Source organism: Cariama cristata, unplaced genomic scaffold (genome assembly GCF_000690535.1).
Source record: "Cariama cristata isolate BGI_N322 unplaced genomic scaffold, ASM69053v1 scaffold20603, whole genome shotgun sequence".
Classification (NCBI taxonomy): Eukaryota; Metazoa; Chordata; class Aves; order Cariamiformes; family Cariamidae; genus Cariama; species Cariama cristata.
In genome coordinates, this window is record NW_009610408.1 from 13,175 (window position 1) to 25,113 (window position 11,939).

The following is an 11,939-nucleotide window of genomic DNA, read 5'->3' on the forward strand; positions in this document are numbered from 1 at the left end:
GCACATAGGACAAGTCAGGACACAGCTACACCAGGTCAGGATTTGTTCTACTTGAAAACTATTTGAGGCCAGAATGAGCCCAGAGTCAGAACAGCCAGACTATGCTAGCACGACTGCATGGCATTGCACGTACAAGGTTCCCACCATTTTCTGGACATGGGAAGACTTTTTCTTCCCGTGCTTGTTACAAACACTACTCAGCCTTTCCCTCCCTGCATGTGCGCACATGCATACTTTAACAAAACATGTTTCCAAGTCGTCCATTTTCTTTATTTCCTGCATGTTATCCCCCTGACTGTTCCTACAGTGCCAGCCCATGCAGGAATGTGAAGGCCTGCCAGCACTCCAAGTTCAGATTCTCTCCAGATCTCATTTCCTCCTTTACTCTCCTCTGGCTGAGGAAACAGAAATGCATATGGAAATAAGCTTACTTGTGACTCAATTATCTTCTTAGGAGTCAGTGACTCCTGTTCTCCCTGTCTTCTCTCCTTCAGCTGTTGCTGTTCTTCCTCCTCCTCCTCTTCCTCCTCTTCCTCTTCATCCTCCTCCTCCTCCTCATCTTCATCCTCCTCCTCCCCTTCATCATCACTAAGGTTTGAGAGTTACATGTTGCATTAATTCCTGTACACTGGAACTCAAAAACATTTTTTCAAGAACAAAAAACCAGCTTCCCCTCCAGTCTTACTGCAAGAATTACAACTCCATCTACAACAGATGAAGAGGACACTCAGGCTTCAGTCACCCAGTTGACAAAGTGCAAGGAATGCAATCGATAACTATGACTAAGGTAAATCCATGGATGAAAACAAGACACAAGGCTTATCCTGCTTATGAAATCCCTTGACTGTGCTCCACCCTACACACTCAGATCAATATCCACCTGCAATGTTACAGTTCTTATTTTAAAACAGATAGGTGAATGAAAGTGTCGATGAAAATGGTCAGAAAATTTCTGATTTAAACTCTGGTATTCTGCCTACCTCAAAGATCCCAGCACAGCTGCCATATTGAAGCCTTCAAGGATCTCCTGGAGTTGCTCACATCCCTCTTCTCCCAGACAGTTGCCTAGGTTGACAGAAGAAAGGGAGTAGACTTAACAGATGCACACAAGTTTATTCTTGAGGATTTAGCTGTATATTCTTGTCTATCTCTTATTCCCGAAACTGAACAGTTATCAATCACTTCTACATTAACACCTTAGAGGCAGGAATGCAGACCTCAGTTATCAGAATCAAATAGTTGTTAAACAAATCTTAGCAGCATTACACAATGGCTGGAGACAAACCAACTCCCTAATTTTTCAGGGTGTCTTTGAGCGACTTCCTGCTAGTTCTATAAACAGCTCCTGTTCTCAGTGATTCTAAAACAAGGACGCATGGCACAGCACCACTGAAATGCAGTGACTCAAGGTATGAATGGCAAAAGCCAACAGCGGTCAAAGTTCTCCCACTCTTCTGCAGAGATGCACACAGAGGTTTTTTTGTTCACAAGTATGAAATATCTGAAAGTTTTCCTGCAAACAGGTATAGGTATCAGTTTAACCTTTCCACCTTATGAGATGTACCAAAACTGCTTAACTTTAACAATTACTGAGTTCATGGCCTAAGAAAACTTTGAGGATCTAACTGCTTCCTGTCCCAAGGTCATCCAAGTTCAGCTACTCTGAAAGTACCATTTTTTAAATGCTGACAATTGCAAGACTAGAATATGTGATACCGTCAACATTTTTCCTAGTGGTTTCTCGTTGGGATCAGACTAGATATACTTTCATCTAGCAAACTTACATACCATTGAGATCCAACTTCTCCAACTCTGCCTTATCTTCAATAGCTTCAGCAACAGTCAGAGCAGCATCTCGTTTGATCTCACAGAAGGACAAATTCAGTTCCTAAGCAGAAGAACATGTATTTGCAGAATTCCTATTAACATCTATCATCCTCATAAGCTTCATATGCTCACAAGTGTTCTGGGAAAACTCTCATTTGAAGAGGCTCTTAGCAAAAAAAAAAAAAAAAGTATTTCTAATAGGAAATAAAACCTGACACATACTTCATAGACCTAAAAGGGGCATTTTGAAGCATACTATTGTTAAGAGCAGCACTACTGAAGGTAACCACTTCACTAAAACAGCCACAGAGACCACATCATTCTGATGGCTCACCTAAAACGTAGCAGACATTTCAGTCCTTAGCAATCAGTTGACCGGAGATCTTCACTTACTCAAGGGGCACAAGAGCATTCCAGAATCCCCACACCAGTCAGTCTTACTGAAGAAGGGTAGCTACTGCACTAAATGGACTGCATGTTTGCTTTTGAACACTTTGGTTGCAAGTTAAGGCCTTCAAAAGTCAAATTACGAGTGGTACTACTTCTGATAAACACAACCAGCAGAGAAACAGTGTGGCCAGACACACTGAGTAAAGTTATTCAACAGCCAGGCACCATCTCCCACCATTCCACACTGCGCTCAATCAATCCTTTCCCGAGAAGAGATTTAATATTAACACAAAAGGGAAGCAGTCCTTGAACAGAATTAATCGGTTACGATTGCTTCATGCTACCCTCCCTTAGCCACTTCTGCTCTATAAAAAAAGAAGGATTTAACCTCTGGCTGTTCATCTCAATACCCCCATTAGAATCTTTTGCTGGGAGATTCAGACAGAAGTTCCAGTAGAACCAGCAGAAGCCTGAGCAAGAGATCTCACACCACAAAGCACCTACTTCTTTCTGTACCAGGTTCAAATACTTAAATAAATATTAGCACTCAGTTGAATTTTTGTCTTTGACTATAAGCTTCCAAGATTAGGAATTACGTGTTCAGCATCTGTCCCGGTGCAGTTGTGACCCATGGAAGATGTTTCTAGAGATCCTGGTTTACTTACTTTACTGACTGGACTTAAGCCTGTCTAGAATGTTGTCAAATGCAAGTCCTGTGCAAATACTGATGTAGGAGGCTGTGGTATTGCAAAAAACTAAAAATATTTGGACCTTTGACACATGCCCTAACAAAGAAAAAGCATTAACTATATGAACTCTGAAACGCTGAAGAGATTACAAGCTGTGCATGAAGAGGAATGTCTCAGTTCCTGCTCATGACCCTCTGAGAAGTTCTAAAAGCAGATACTTCCATTATCAATTTCTTGAATAGCATTTGCTGAGTTGAACCAACAGCTTCAAAAACATCAAGCAGAGTCTAAACAGATCCCTGGTACACCTCCCCATAGAATAGTCTTAGCTGGATGTGGCGATGCCACTGATAAACAATACAGCTTATTGCTTTCGAGTTGTGAGCACAGAGCCTGCACTGAAGTGAATCCCACTCTCAAATAATCAGTAGTGGTAGGAGAATGGGCAGAAAAACACAAAATAGGAAACTAGGCATTTTCAAGAGAATCAAAGCTGAACAGCAAGAAGACAATACCTTTAATTTATGAAGCCCTTCTTTAACAGCATCAGCAATAGCAACAGCGCCCTTTGAACGCACCAAGCAGTCTCCAAAGTTGATCACTTCAATCTGCCGAAGTGCCTTCAGAGTCTGCAAGACAGCACAAATATGAAAGTACAGACATGGAAGCAAATTAATATCCTACTGCTTCTGGAAGGTCATCTTTCCCATCGCGAAAGATGGGGGGGGAGTGTGGCATGTGGCTCCACCAACCCAGAGGTACTGATGCTAACTATATTTGAGGAGATCGGGAGGCAGAAGACAAACCCAAAGCAACCGCTCAGAATAACTCACCTCTGCCATGGCCACAGCTCCTTTCTCTGTGAAGGTGTTGTCATTCAAGTTTATAACCTTAAGCAGTGGGTTGATAGCAAAGGCCTGGGCCAGTGCCGTAATGCCAGGATGGTTAATTCCATTCTGTGGCATATGGACCTCTTCTAGAGTCCCAATGATCTGGGAGAGGATGCAGATGAAAAAAAAGCTGTTAGGAGTCATACTTCAACTCAAGAGCGTGCTGTTCCACTCTTTAGTATTTGCTTAAAATTGTTTTCCTCCAACTCAAAACTCCATTAGTTCTTCTACATAGAATTATTTACCAGCAATTATGTCACCAATCTAAGTCAAATTGCAGACTCATGGCAAGTGTCAGATTAACACAAAGCCCTGATTCTAAGAGTCACAAGTAGCATCCTCCTAGCGCGCCTGCTCTAGATGCCTTAAAACAAGAGTTCCTCACCTGTGGTTCAACAACACTGAAACAGACCAAGCAACATCACCGGATACAGTATTTTTCTAATTAAGATCTACATTTTGCTCTGACTGCAGAAGCAAACCCGTAAGAAAATTAGTATGAACACTGTTTATGGACTAAACAACCTGTCACAAAACACAGTAATGAATCCCATTTTGGTAGCACCAGTCTGAATTCCTCATGAATCACTTTGTTATACACCTCTCAAGTATTTAAGTCTTATTTTTGCCACGATTACTGATTAGTCAAAATCACATCCAGACAGCTCTTTACAAAATGAGCAACCTATAACCTGTAATATCATTGTTAATATAACTGACAACATGCACTATAATTCAAAAGTCACTTTTAGCAGCAATGGAGGAAAGAAAAGGGAATTAGGTGGCCCCAACCACAATGAATTCTCTTCCTCCAACAAAAGTGCAAGTTGGCCAGTGACAACTAGAGAAGGCTAGGCAGCATTTAGAGCCCTCACTGGATAAACCTAGTGAAAGCACTAAGTTGCTTTTGCCAGATGATTGAACAACTAGGCAAAGAAGCACTCCAGAGGTCAGCTGGTACATGTACCTCAGTGCCAGACAACCTCCATTAGCACAGAGGGAGGAGAAGGAATAGGACTACTATTAAATCACTCAGGAGACACCTATTTCTCCCTCAAGTAACTACTTTACACAGCCACTAGTTATGCATTTGGAAACTTGGGTCACAGAAACAGTCAGTCATCAATTCTAATTGCACTTGTTGAAGACTCCAGTTTCAGCAGTAAACAAGATCGTGACTTTAGTGAACCAACCACCAGCCCCTGCTGCCAAGCTGAGGCAAGCTCTGTATGCGTTATCTTTAACACCAGCACTTAAGCACACCTTGCTGCAATTTGCTGTCAAGAAGCTCTGGTTTGGTACTCACCCCAAAGGCTTCAGCCAGGGCAGTGGCACCATCATTCTCCAGACGATTTCTGCCAGCCACAAATATTTTCAAAGCAAGAGGCTTGCCCTGGGCGCTTGATTTCCTGTGAAGGCAGCTGCCAATATCTGGAGATAAAATAAGCAGTTTATACTACCTCAGCAACTCATTCTGAAGGAATCCAAATGTGTTTTGTATATCCAGCTCTCAAGGAATACTTCGGTCACCACTGACATGTACCTGCTTCTACAGTAGGGTATACAATAAAATCATGTGTAACTACAACACTTGCACATGCAGTCTTAGGCAAGAAGTGATCATTTTGCAACACTAGAACACATTGACCCCATTAAGAACGTTTGATTCTTAAACAGGCAAACATATCGGGCCGTAGTGATAACCACAGTTAGTCTCAGTTTGCTGCTTCATCCAACAGGCATCCCTTCGGTGCTAGGCTTGGTAATACTGTTCTCTCAAATCCAACACCACCAGCTCTTGACGTGGAATGTAATGTTTAGGATAGAACTGTTTTCCTATCCTGGAAATACAGATGAGCTTTTCGTAGTTCAGAAATTTATCCATGAAAACATGTAGAGGGAAGGGATCTTGAGACTAGAGAAATAGGCCATCAAGAATCTCATTAAGTTTAAAGGGAAATGCGAAGTCTTGCAAATGGGGAGGAATAACCCCATGTACCAGCATAAGCTGGGAGTCAACTAGGGACAAAATAGCTCAGCAGAGAAGAGCCTGGGGGTCCTAGGGAGTCAACTAGGGACAAAATAGCTCAGCAGAGAAGAGCCTGGGGGTCCTAGTGGGTGAGAAGTTGACTATGAGTTAGCAATATGCGCTTGCAGCAAAGGAAGTCTACTGTCCTGCCTTGGGAAAAGCACTGTCAGCATGTCAAGGGAAGGGATCCTTCTCTTCTACTCAGCCCTGTGAAACGCATACGAGTACTGTGTCCAGTTCCAGACTCCTACATGGACATATGTCCTGGTTTTGGCTGGGACAGAGTTAATTTTCTGCTTCGTAGCTGGTACAGTGTGGTTTGGCCTAAGTGTGAGAATAATGTTGACAGCAACTATTAAAACATCAGTGGGTTAAGTAGAGTTTATCCTAAGTTCAGGATTTTTCAGTTTCCCCATGCTCTGCTGCCAAGCAGGTGCACAAGACGCTGGGAGGGAGCACAGCCAGGACAGCTGACCTGAACTAGCCAGAGGGATATTCCATACCATAGCATGGCATGTCCAGTATAGAAACTGGGGGGAGTTGGCCAAGAGGCACAGATTGCTGCTTGGGCATTGGTCAGCGGGTGGTGAGCTATTGCATTGTGCATCGCTTGCCTTTTCTTGGTGGTTGTTTTTTTGGTCATATTCCTTTTCATTACTATTTTGTTAGTATTATATTTTATTTTACTTTAGTTATTAAACTGTTCTTATCTCAACCCACAAGTTTTACTTTTTTTCTGATTCTCCTCCCCATCCCACTGGGAGAAGTGAGCGAGTGGCTGTGCGGTGCTTAGTTGCTGGCTGGGGGTAAACCACGACAACATACTGGGATGAGTCCAGCAAAGGGTCCCAACGATGATTGAGGAACTGGAGAATTTTACTCACTGGGAGAGTGCTGAAAGCTGGGATTATTAAGGCTGGAGAAGAGAAGGCTCTGGGGAAGATCTTATTGATGTGTACGTACAGCCAGAATAACAGGATTGGGGGAGAAGGTGCTGTAAAGAAGGCAGAGCCAGACACAAATACACACAAACCAATGCAGAGAAAATTCCATTGAAACAAAAAAACCCCTTTTCTACTGTAAGGGTTGTTAAACACTGGGACAGACTATCCAGAGAACCTGTGAAGTCTCCATCCTTTGAGATATTCAAAACCTGACTAGACACAGCCCTGAGCAGGGGAGTCGAACCAGACAATCACCAAACATCCCTTCCAACCTCAACCGTTCTGTGATTCTGTGTAGGGCAGCCTGAAGCCAAGTCCTGGCTCTGACCTCATTCCCAAAAAGGAGACAACCCTTACCTTGCCACCACCGATGCCCATGCCACAGTTATTGAGCCTGAGTTCCTGCAGCGTGTAGCACGTGGGGCTCTTCAGCAGTGCCTCAAAGCCACGCACACCATCTGGCCCAAAGGCATTGTCACTCAGGTCCAGCTCCACCAGCTGGGCTCCAGCAGTGACGAGTGCATCCCCCAAAGAGATCTGTAAGGAAACAGATGGCAGAGAGTGGGAGGGAGTGGATTGACTTTTAGTGACAGCATCACTGTAGCGCCTAGGTATGCCAGTGATGCTGCAAAAAAAATTCCACTTTGAAGACATTCAGTAAAGCTGCATGGGGAAATAAAAACTTTACAGCTAAAGCCAGAGAAGAAGTTGTGCAAATCGAGCTAAATCAAACCATAAGGCAGTTACCAAGAAGTTATCACATCCCTCTAGGTCAAGTTTTTCAAAGCGAGTTTCCCCCTCTACATTGCTAAAAGAAATATTATTTTCATTCTGTTGAGTTTATCATGTTTTTCCTTCACAGGACTCAGGGAGGCGGGGAAGTCTGTAATGCTCTTGGAAGAGGTGGCCACATGCTTTAATTTAGAGAGTTTAGTTCCCATTCTGTCAGATTATGAGGATGTCTTCCCCAGTGACAAGCTTCTTCACTAGCATGGACTTCCATTTGGTCTTTTATCAATTCTTCTGCACTTCATACAGACGGAGCAAAAAAGAATCACTCGCCTATTCTGAGACACTTGGTGTTAACAGCATGTAGAAAGATCAGTTCTGTGCTAAACAACATACTCCCACAAAAAGCATGACAGGTGAGAAAAGAAGTTATATTAGTCAGAAGTCTCAGATCTAGTTTTTACTTACCAAAGCAGGAGGGATCTCAGACCTTAGTCTCCCTGTGAACATGTCACTCCAATGACACCTCTAAAATAAGAAACATACAGATAGAAACCATTAAAATATTTAGGACAACACAGCTGTACAGAGGTTTACACATACAAGCTGCATTATGTCACTGGGGACATCTTAATACTGTCTGCCTTCCCTCGGGCTTGTCATTTGATTGTACTAAAGAGCTACAAGAACTAATGTTACAATTACTTCACTTGCAAGGACATAAAGCCACTGAAGTGCACCTTGTAAATAACACTATACAAGAATTCTTGCTTGCATTCAAGCTGGAATTCTTTTCTGCTGAGAAAATTACCACAGGAAAACGCAGCAGGAAACTGAAGGATACATTAGGAATGTAGATTTTACTAAGGTATGGAGCTCAACAATCTGAACTTGCTTGAAAAGCCAAAATTGGGTGATTAACATGACTCAATGTTTCATATTCCTCTCTGCAAAGGACAGTGCCTCTAGCAGCACAGCATCCTCCTAATATTAGGCTAGAACAATAGTAGGGAAACACAGCTTGGGCACAGAAAAACCTCCTGGTGCATTTCCTCCATTATTTCTTCCCTATTCAGGCATTCTCTGAAGACTCGTTCTTCAGAAGATCTGATCATTCTCCAGAAGATATGACCCAGCTTTTCCATTAGAACTTAAGTTTTGTTGCCACGGTTCCTTGTTTACAGATGCTGCCTCCGCAGAGAGGCTCTTCCTTGCACAGCGTCCCAGCTTTAAGATCGGGACCCTTCTGAACAGGAACAATCAGGAATGCAGAAAGGGTTCCCATCGTCCCAAAGTCCCCAAGTTCTGCCATATTTTCATATGGGTTGTTCTTCCGACTGGAAGAACCACCAAGCAAGCTCTGGGGCTAACTCAAGGCAGACTACTGCAGGAAAAGCATAGACAGGCCTTCGGTATTTCCACATTATTTCTTCCCCTTCACCACCCCCTACTTGAAGATCTCACCTTGAGCTCCGATTTCTTCTCCAAGGCTTTGGCAATGACCTTTGCGGCCTCCACACCCACTGTGTTGCCTTCCAGGCACAATGCTTCCAGGCCATCAAATTCTTCAATTTGTTTGATCACTTCTTCAGCTGCAAAAAGCAGATGGTCTATTTGGCCTTTTAACTAACATCTTAGGTACCACAGTAACACTCTGATGCAGCAATACCTGTTCAACTCTACCCTTAGCAAAAACAGCTGAACATTACCTGAAAGAATCCTGAAACAGCAATGGGAACAGAGCTAAAGTGTCAGGTCACTAGAGAATGTTATCCATTCCCCACCCTGCCTTTTCATAACTTATTTCTAGTTCTATTCTCTGATAGTCATCCTCCTAATTGCAAGAGTAAGTTTCCTGACTTCGTAAGTAAGATTCCTCTGCCATTCAGCACACGGTCTAGGAGCTAGAGTGCACGCGCCTGCAAAGATGCAAGGACTAAGCTAAAAGTTGATGGGAACTGGTGCCACATCAACAGGAAGAAGTTCCCACTGACTGGCAAAAGTAGATGCCTGTTTAGCAAACATGTCAGGGCAGAAGAATTTAACTCTAAAGTAATCCTACGCAAGACACAGGAGCAGGCTGCAGACTCTCTCCTGTCAATGGGCACTTGTTATCATTCCTAAGCGCCAAAGCCTTTCCCCATAGCTCAGTGACTTTGCACTACTAAAACAGCACATAAAAAAGCATCACCTTTGGAATCAGTAAAAAAGGTACACACTATAGCAAATAACCTCTCCGAAGAACATGCTGTTTCTCGGTGTGGCAGAAATGTTGATCTAAGAACACATACACGTTCTCCAGATATTTACTACATCAGCAGCCACTGCAAGACATTTTTAATTGGGAAACACACATACACCAGCAAGAGAGATATTCCAGGAAAAAACAAACAAGGGTCTAACAAATTGGTCAGAATTTGGGAAGAAACTGGACTATTGTGGCAGACTAACATATCAGCCCATTCCTCTGTGCAGGTCGTTGAAGCATTGTACTTGTTCCAAGAGCCGTTGTCCACTTGCTTACTGTTTTTAAAAGGAGCGCTGACTTCTTATGCACGGTAACTGTCAACAGAACTTGGAGAGAACAGCGAGAAAACAAGAATGACACACCAGGGAGCCAAACCTCAATTCTGCCAGCTGTAGCACTGCCAGGACACCAGGTCAAAGCAGGGTACAAGAAGGGAAGGAAACGTCTCTGTCAGAAGCAGCTGTAGCTGAAGGACCCTTGCATCACAGGTAATACTACGACAACTTGTCCATGCAGGATTAGCAGGAGGTTTACCACAAGACTTTAGAATTTCAGGGAGACACTTTCCAAACACAAGGTTATTTTCTCTTACCATCTTCAGCTGTATTGAGTTTAAGGCTCTGGCCTTTGAAGCTCAACTGTCCGCCACCCACTTTGGTTTTGGCAAGTGACTCTGCAAGCTTAGTGATGTCTTCTGATGCCATTTTTCCGCTTTTCCAAATGTTAAGAGCTGTCAATTAAAAGAAATTGTCAACATAAGAAAAAAATCAAACTGCAATACATAATCTGTATGAATAATCATATTTACTTGAACACTAATGCGTTTTTTGTTCCCGAGATAATCTAATCGAGTTTTCATTGTCATTAGCATTTTCCCCATAGCTCACTTATGACAGCCAGGCTAGATTAATATTCCAAAGCCAATCAGTCAGATGGTGTGGATCGTTCCAATACTGACGAGACTTGGGTTTTGATGGAGTTGTTGCACTTCATAAAAAACAGTAGCTAAAACTAGGGATTAAGGCTGCATTAAGACATTACTCTTTGTGCAACACTTTTACAATTAAAACCTAACATTATTCTCTCCCCAAACGCCATCCTTTAATTATACATGCTGCATATTTCCCTTGTTCTCCAAAGCAAGCTAGAATGAACACAACTGTTTTTCCTTTTCAGTGATATCCCCAGTAGTGCCCTTGTCAGCACAGTTCTCGAACCACCGAGTTGCTGAAAACATCATGTGTGCTGCAGACAAAACTCTCTCTCAGGTTTGTGGGTTCTCTTTCCTTTCGGATGTCCCACACAGATTCATCACGCACATTAAACAGGGTGATCTTACACTGATGATAGATTAGCAGACATTTTGCCTTGAGGTACAAATTTGAAGCTAGCCATGCCTAGCAGTATCTGCATAGCATTATTGAATGAGTATCACTCACTGCGTGAAGTAACTGGCCTCCATTCACTCAGCAGAATAAACAGAGCATGTTTCTTATCCCAGCCCCTCCACTGGGATAAAAGACTACACACAACTACTGCTTAGAAGCAACATACTTGTAAAACAGACTTCAGGTGCCAGAAGGGACGAAGGTTCATTCCTACAACAGAAAATTGGTTCCCTTCCACTCTTCTCTGACTTAGAAATGGCCCCACACTCTCGCAGCTCTTTGAGCTCAACAGCACTCGTTTCAAAACACCCCCTAAACGAAAGCTGTGTATACATACTTTCCTCCCGACACCTAGCCATAAAGCCTTCAGCTTCCCCAGAGTACCGCTTCTCTTCAGCTTTCATTAACTTTCGTGTTGCTTTTGGACACAAGAGGGGAAAAAAAAATAATCTCCAAGGCTGATCAACATCCCTTTTCTAGGATGACTGTCCTCTCAAGTAGGTAGAGAGATGCTCAGTAGAGAGATGCTCACATAACTTCACTCCTACCCGGCCAGACAGACACCAGACTGATGGACATTCCCAACCTCTGCCAAGCCAACACTGAGACGGAAGAAAGAGGGGATGCCCTCCAACTCACGAAGGCTTTACCAGACAGGAAAAAAAGTTAGAATCCAAACCACTCAGTTCATTCACCTAGTTCAACTACCAACTTTACTTTTAAATACCTCATCACTCTACTGTTTAAAAAATGAATTCTGTTCCGCTACGATGCTCTCCTATACTCTACAGGTGCACTCCGTTTG

At 43.0% G+C, this 11,939-nt stretch overlaps 1 protein-coding gene across 1 annotated transcript in view; it reads right to left on the bottom strand.

Moving 5' to 3' along the window:
- Positions 1-10,478, bottom strand: part of RANGAP1 (Ran GTPase activating protein 1) — a 19,925-nt gene extending 9,447 nt beyond the window's left edge. Inside the window, exons 1-11 of the mRNA XM_009697878.1 lie at positions 10,339-10,478; positions 8,963-9,090; positions 7,967-8,026; positions 7,121-7,306; positions 6,710-6,726; positions 5,103-5,217; positions 3,740-3,898; positions 3,422-3,535; positions 1,789-1,888; positions 981-1,065; positions 432-588 (exon numbers count right to left, since the gene is read on the bottom strand). Of these exons, the coding sequence (XP_009696180.1) occupies positions 432-588; positions 981-1,065; positions 1,789-1,888; positions 3,422-3,535; positions 3,740-3,898; positions 5,103-5,217; positions 6,710-6,726; positions 7,121-7,306; positions 7,967-8,026; positions 8,963-9,090; positions 10,339-10,450 (1,233 nt within the window). The 5' untranslated portion in view covers positions 10,451-10,478. The remainder of the gene's footprint in view (positions 1-431; positions 589-980; positions 1,066-1,788; positions 1,889-3,421; positions 3,536-3,739; positions 3,899-5,102; positions 5,218-6,709; positions 6,727-7,120; positions 7,307-7,966; positions 8,027-8,962; positions 9,091-10,338) is intronic.
- Positions 10,479-11,939: the final 1,461 nt, after the last annotated feature.